This window comes from Carassius carassius, chromosome 42 (genome assembly GCF_963082965.1).
Source record: "Carassius carassius chromosome 42, fCarCar2.1, whole genome shotgun sequence".
Taxonomy (NCBI): domain Eukaryota; kingdom Metazoa; phylum Chordata; class Actinopteri; order Cypriniformes; family Cyprinidae; genus Carassius; species Carassius carassius.
In genome coordinates this window covers 19,202,252-19,209,396 of record NC_081796.1, presented here as the reverse complement: position 1 = coordinate 19,209,396, position 7,145 = coordinate 19,202,252, and the positions used below count along the sequence as shown (strand labels likewise).

At 36.7% G+C, this 7,145-nt stretch overlaps 1 protein-coding gene across 2 annotated transcripts; it reads right to left on the bottom strand.

Moving 5' to 3' along the window:
* Nucleotides 1-6,816, bottom strand: LOC132124063 (choline-phosphate cytidylyltransferase B-like). Of its 2 annotated transcripts, none has more exons than XM_059534837.1 (8): nucleotides 6,348-6,816; nucleotides 4,269-4,368; nucleotides 3,445-3,561; nucleotides 3,182-3,333; nucleotides 3,026-3,104; nucleotides 2,804-2,946; nucleotides 1,796-1,984; nucleotides 1-1,681 (listed from the first exon to the last, which is right to left on the bottom strand). In XM_059534837.1, the coding sequence occupies exons 1-8, from the start codon at nucleotides 6,441-6,443 to the stop codon at nucleotides 1,472-1,474; spliced, it is 1,086 nt and encodes a 361-aa protein (XP_059390820.1). In that variant the 5' UTR covers nucleotides 6,444-6,816; the 3' UTR covers nucleotides 1-1,471. The 2 variants fall into 2 exon arrangements, with proteins under 2 accessions (XP_059390820.1, XP_059390819.1); XM_059534836.1 differs by having other exon boundaries at nucleotides 1-1,684; nucleotides 6,348-6,813.
* Between the last annotated feature and the right edge of the window lie 329 nt (nucleotides 6,817-7,145).

Here is a 7,145-nt window from a genome sequence, read left to right as displayed (position 1 = left end):
CTATAGACTTGTAGTTTAACCTTAAGTAATGGTTTAAAGTTTAAATGCCTTAATATTGAATTTGTTTCTTACAAACACTTAGCTTTGCAATTCTCACAGTGTTAATCGATGAACTGAATCAATTTTTTCAGCTGTTTGGACTCTCATTCTGGTGGCACCCATCCACTGCAGACATCCATTGCTAAGGAAGTGATGTTATACTAAATTTCTTGAAATCTGAAGAAATAAACTCACCTGCATACTGAATGGTCAGAGGGTGAATACATTTTCAGCAAATTTTCAATTCTGAGTGATTTCGAGGTTAAGGCTGCAGTAACACACAGGTTAATGAGAACTAAACACATGCACAGACAGCTCAGTGAATGTTAGCGTTAGCTCCTCGTGTGTGCGCTGACACACATTCACGAGGTGGATCAGACATCATTTTTTGAGAACAATAAACAGGGATTGATGCACATACAGTATATTACAATAGGACAGTCCCAATGTTCCATTCAGACCTGAGCAGTGGACGTCAGAATCAGTCCACTTCCTCTTAAACATTAGGGGAAATTCACTAACAAGTTGGACCACTTTTGTTCACAATATTTCAGTGTGTCTATTTCACTAACCACACTTCTTTGGTCACTCGGTGTCATTAAACTAATTTGTGGGGATACACCAATATTAAAAGAACCTAATAATAATGTATCTTGTTATGGCTGATAATCGATAAATCACAAAATTTTAATGAATGTATGGTTTGAAAAAAAAGATAATTCTTATGATTTGGTAATTATCAGATTTGGTAAAAACAGTGTTTTTAATTATCAGTGGGTTTAAAGATGAATTTGAGAGCAACTCTAGCGGTTAATAAACAGAACTACACGTATCCCGTGGAAAAACATTCTAACCGGAGCTACTTCTCCTAGTTTCTCTATGGCGATTCACGGAGGTATGTGTTACTCCGCAACGGTGACAACCTGAACAGGCTACAACAGTCCAAAGATTTTTATTATAAATGTACCATAGTGTTCTGGGATAAGACAAAAAGGCAGTTTGGTAGATGAGTTTATGATGTACTCGCTCATTATATACATTTTGAGTGTTGGATGATTTAAAAAATACGGGAAACCAAACAACTGAACAAGCATGAACAATTAAATATAACAGCCAATAGCCGTTATAATACTGATATTGCTAATTCCTGTTGATGTTCATTTTTTTTTTTTTTTAATTTGGGTGCTAAAACAACAAATAGTGTGTGCAAAGGACAGACACTAATAGTGGCTTCAGTTAATTCAGTGAATTTGTTAAATCTTCTCTCAGGATCTGTTCAGGGCTGCAATGGCTTTCAAATATTTGTTGGAATACCAGCATAACTAAACAGGACTTCAACAACCCTGTGCTGTGTACAGTACTTCAAATTTTCCCATGAGGGTAGCTGTTTGTGAGAAAAGTTCAGTTTATTGTGTGTGTGATGGTTTATTCCTCACTTCTCGTCCTCGTCACCCTCGCTCATGCTGCTGATGGAGGCGGAGGCGCCCTTCGGGGACGTGGGCGGAGAGGTTCTGGGCATGGCCCAGCGGGATGGAGGTGACGGAGAGCGTGATGGGGAAAAGTCCCTCGGTGGGCTGCTGCTGGGTGAGCAGCGTGGAGAGAGCGCCTGGATCATACGCCCACTACGTTCCTGAATCATTTGCTTCTAGAAAAAAGGAAGAAGTCATATTCAAAGATTCAAAAACAAACAAAAAAATCATGTTTTTCTTTTGTATTATTATATAGGTACATATACTCTACATATACCCTTGCTTACCCATGTCCCATCTGGGCCAAAGAGCTCCAGGAAGTTCCCAATGAACTCTCGTGATTTCTCCTCCCACTTCTGGATAAGATCATGGCTCTTCTCTTCCACTCTATACACAAAGTGCTTGGACTTCTCCTCGACCGTCCGCACCTTCTCTTTCATCCTGTCCACCTGATTCTGCAGACGGTACTTCTTTTCCTGTCCAAAAAAAAGAGTTAGTTCAGCAAGCATTTTTTTTTAATGTCAGTGTTAAATGTTATACAAAACATGTTTTTTTATCTTTTTTTTTTCTCGAAACTACATTTAAAATTAAGCTACAGTGACTTAAATACATCACTTCTATGATAAATAATAATTATGTTTTTTAATTTTCCTTTTTTTTAGTTGTAAAATGTCATGTGATGTGAGCCCCAAAAAAGTTAATAATAAGTGATGATATTAGCAAAAACAAAAATACATAAAATATTTATTATAAATTTCATATATAATATCTATATATTTTTTCTGAATAATGGTTAAGGATAATATGTTTTATCAATTTGTGGTATTTTAGTATAATTTATTTTCTTATTGTTTTTGTTAATATTTTTAATTTTTCGGTTTTAAAGTTTTTTGTGTTTTGATATTTTCTTCTTTTTTTCTTCTTTTTTTAAATGTGTCTAAACACATTTTTTATTTTTAGTAAATTTTTAGTAAGTTATTTGACATATAGCTAAAATAAGTTAAAAAATAAGGTCATTTCAGTTCATGTTTATTTTACTTCAAGTAATACATTTTTATGGTTATAGATTTAGTTCTAGTGATAACCCTTTAGGTGAAAATTCATTTTATTTATAAAAAGAAAATAAAATTTAAGTACATTTATGTTATATCATGTCTCCACATCAGAAATATCAGATCCAGCTCCAGACACGGGATCTTGTCAGAAAATATCCATTTATCTAGTAACAGAACAACTAGTCAGCAAAATTGAAGCAAAACACACAGCTGGCATTTGAGTTAAGATCATTTACTTACTTTAATATAACTGACGTTCAGTTCTTTAGCGGTGTAGCCCCTCTGTAAGTTACGTCTAGCGTACACGTCATAGTCTCTCACTATCCGGGTGATCAGGTCAGACGTTGAGATCCCTTCTGTCCTTTTGGTGGGCACAAACATACCTGAAACATTCACACATGTTAGATCTGGTGTGAAACACAAACACACACATGCTCTTAAGAGAAGGCCACTTTTCTTTACCTGCCTCCTTAATATGCTGGTACACGTCCTCAGATCCAGCAGAGGAGTATGGGATGTCGTCATGCGCCACAAAGTCAATCTAGAGAACACCAACCAGAGGGTTAATTGCAGGGAAGTATGTGTACGGTATTGTGCTGATGTGATTAAATAACTGACCTTGTGTTTTTCTAAAAACTCTTGGGTCAGAGTCCAGGGCGCATCGCGCAAAACCTCATCAACGTAGCGGCAGTGTCTCAATGCCTCGTATCGCTCGTCTTCTGTCATCACGGTGAAGCCCTTGTACTTGTGAGTGAGTTCATCACTACATACTTAACACCCAAACATAGATAATTCATCAGTTTAGGACCAGAGAGTTCATAATTCAACAACATCTACAGAATATTGATAAGTCTGGATCAGGAAATTTAACGTGTCTATACCTCCAACTATAAGGTAGGCGTTAGGGAACAGATTCTTAGCCTGCATTAGGGCACGAGCGTGACCAGAATGGAAAAGATCGAAGATGCCATCTGCATAGATTCGCACCGGCCGGTCCACTGAGAAAGGAAAATTCATGAGACTTTTAGAAATCATTGACAAATCTAATGAAACTTTATGAAAACACACACACAAAATTTGTTATTTTTTATTTATTTTTGGCATTTTTGCTTTTATCGTGACAGGACAGTGTTTAGACAGGAAGCGAAGTGGGAGGAAGGGATTAGGAAAGGGCCCACGAGCCGAGACTCGGGATGCCAAAAACATAATGGTCAGCGGGCCGCCCATGAGGCTATTGGCACCGACAATAATTGTTTTGTTTTTTTTAAAGAAATTAATCCTTTTTTTAAGCAGACATGCATGAAACTGATCGAAAGTGACAGTAAAATAATTTATAATGTTATAAAAGATGTATATTTCAAATAAATGTTCTTTTGATGTTTAATTAAAAAGGTTTCACAAAAAAATTAAGTAGCAGTAAATCTACTACTACAGACCTCTGACTCAAAGTCTTACTTGTCTATGGATTGTGTCAATAATTATACAGCACAATTTTGTCTTAATATATTAGGCAAAATATTATACTTGCATAACAAAAAGTATTATTTTCTGTTTTTATTTATTTTTTTATTTTTAGTCTTACAGACTTGAATGTTTGGGTGTGTGTTTTGAGTGTGTGTGTGTATCCGGTTAGATTCAATCCTGTTTATTTTATTGTGATTACATTAGTAATCAAGATTTTGAAACTGAGAAAATACAGACTAACCAGGCGTTCCAAGTCGAGCTTGCTCTACAGTCAGCTTCTCATGTGGAGCCCGACACTCGCAGCTCGTCTCCGGGGTGAATATGGCAGGTTCTATGAGAGTCTGCAGAGAAGATTTAAGAATACATTTATTTGAGAGAAATTATGAGAAATAAATAAAGACATTGCAGCTTTCCAAATAAAATGTAGTTTAATCAAGCCTAGATCCTGCTGACATGACATCCTATATATACAAATATTCTTTGTAAAAATAGAGGTTATTATAGGACTTGATTTCAAGGCAATCAGTGTAAGAGCCTCTTTACAGCGGATATTGATTTATTCAGTAGAGGGTTCTCTAATGTCACTGACTTAAGACAAATCATTCGTCCACAGCAGCACAGAGGGGGAAATACATACAGACGTACATAACATGGATATTTCAATGTATTCAAACCTCCTCGTGGCTTATAGCACAACAGACAGGCCTGAAGACACTGTGACAACACATGGTTCTGAATTAGCATTTCAATGTGTGGCAGGATATAGCCGGGATATTTTATTGTTTGTGCATTTCACAGGAAGGTTATAATGAAAAGTCTACAAGTGCAGAAAGAGATCCACTCATATCCTAAATGGAGGAGAATGGGGTTAGTTATCAAAGAACTTAATATAGAAAGAATATTTAAAATGGGGAAATATTTATAATCTAGTCAAAAACATTGTTCAAGTCTGTATATATTATAATACAACAGCTGATACATGTGCATATTTAAAATCTACTAAATTCATAAAACAACCAAAATATAAAAGGTACAAAAATAGCAAACACAACAATATCAGACTATTGAATTATGGTTTTATTGTGCCCAACAGATACATTTTAATACTTTATTCTTATTTAAAGTTTCTTCTTCACATTGTTCACTTTCGAACGGATATTATATTATATTATATATGGGTTTTTGCTTAATTTAAAAGAGGAAATTAATTAATGAAACAACAAAAATGAAAAAAGGTAACGATATCAGACAGATAAAAACATGCTTTTATTGTGTCATTTACATATACTTAAATGAATAAAATCTTCCTTAACACACAAAAATATCTATTTTTGAATAATGTTGGCAAACAACCGTTGCTGGCAGCCATCGACTTCCATAGTATATTTATTTCTCTCCATATTATAGAAGTCAATGGCTACCAGCAACTGTTTGATTACCAACATTCATCAAAATATCTTCTTTTGTGTTCAAAAGAAGGCGGACTTGAGGGTGACAAAATTAAAATGTTTCTGGGAGAACTGTCCCTTTAAAACCTTACAGTTGCTTACAGTTGCTTAAATCATCCTTGTACCGTCTTCTTAGTGTGACAACTATTGTAGCCACGATCTATTTTAGTAAACGTGGGCAGAGGCCACTAGATGTGTTGAAATGAATTCTGGGCAAACACATTACAGATATGTTACAGATATAATTTCTGTGTTAACATTCCAGTGACCTTTGAGACCATAGTGACCATCTGGCTGTTCAGGAAATGCCCAGTTAGAGTGTCTTCCTGCTGTTCAACAGGAAACAGACCCAGCTGGTACATATTCATTTACTTATCCAATGCAATGTAGGTGTGATTTCTCATTACTCATTGGAGGAAAAATCTCCATGGAGCAATGCATGATTAATTCCCATAGCAACGGAGGCAGTGTTTTGAAGGATGCTGAAGACCTTTCCCAGAATTCAGTACAAGGTGAGGAGGAGGAGCAACATCATAGAAGGGCAACCTGCTGATAAATGCAATCTGGATGGTGTCTGTAACATTAGCTCGGCACCATCCCACCAAAGCGCTGGCTCTCGCACTTAAAAACAACATCTGGCAGACCCAGAGGATTAAAAGCAGCATTATAACATGGCATCAGAAAAAAACATGCAGATAGTCAGTGCTAAACAGCTCACTTTAACTGCAGTTTCACAAGCTCAACATCACTCGGACAGAAGCACAAAAAAGACAAAAACAGATAAACACAGACTGAAAACAAAGAGAAAGTGACCAAACCTCTCCTCAGTGTTTCACAGATGACCCTTGACGACGACAAAACATATATCTCACCGTTCGTGGCAGTGGACAGGTATGTTCCAGCTCCTCCATGATTTCTGGAGGGTCCGAGCCAAAAAGGTTGTGACTCCACCGTACCTGACTCAGCATCAGCCTGGAGTTGCTTTTCTAGCCGTTAGCTGAGCCGCTGTCAGGGATGCTCTACTCCAGCCGGGGTCTAGATCCCGCCCATGTACACGCTCTTCTCTTCCTCTCCTGGCAGGATCCGCCCCTCCTCAGCTCCCATCACGGTGAAGCCGCTTATAGAAAGAGTTGTTGATGAGGCCAATGGCAAGTCTGGGGAGGACCAATCAGCAAACATGCTCTCCTATCTCATTTACATACTAGAGTGTGATTGGCTGAGCAGGCTATAGGACCATTACTGTGAACCCCGCTGCTGAGCAGCTCAGATTCTTCTTTATCCACCTTCATCATTGTGGTGCATCACAAAGGCTTGCTGAAAGAGACAACAATACCGTTTTTACATTTGGGCCATAACAAATTAAAACTACCCTCATTTTTTTTTACCCTTTCTTTTTTTTTTTTTTTTTTTTTACCTTACTATGGTTTTGTTTTGAGACTCACTATGCCTCTGCAAATCACTTTTCAAACAGCCAGGTTGCACATTAAAAAAGAGGTTTTTATTTAATGTGATATCTGATATACTGAACTGCTAGGTTCAGTAACAACCATAGGTTGAAACTAACAACCATAGGTTGAAACGTTTTAAGCAATACAAAACAAGGACCTTAGCTAATATGTATGATATATATATATATATATATATTTGTTCATGTTTTTATAAGTTTGCAT

What these genes read in the sequence shown, in the direction of transcription:
- LOC132124063 (XM_059534836.1), bottom strand. Translation starts at nt 6,443, where the DNA reads ATGCTGAGTCAGGTACGGTGGAGTCACAACCTTTTTGGCTCGGACCCT. An exon ending in AGCTCGACTTGGAACGCCTG is followed by an intron (nt 3,562 to 4,268) that starts GTTAGTCTGTAT and finishes TTCCTTTCTCAG; the next exon opens with TGGACCGGCCGGTGCGAATC. An exon ending in TTGGCCCAGATGGGACATGG is followed by an intron (nt 1,685 to 1,795) that starts GTAAGCAAGGGT and finishes CCTTTTTTCTAG; the next exon opens with AAGCAAATGATTCAGGAACG.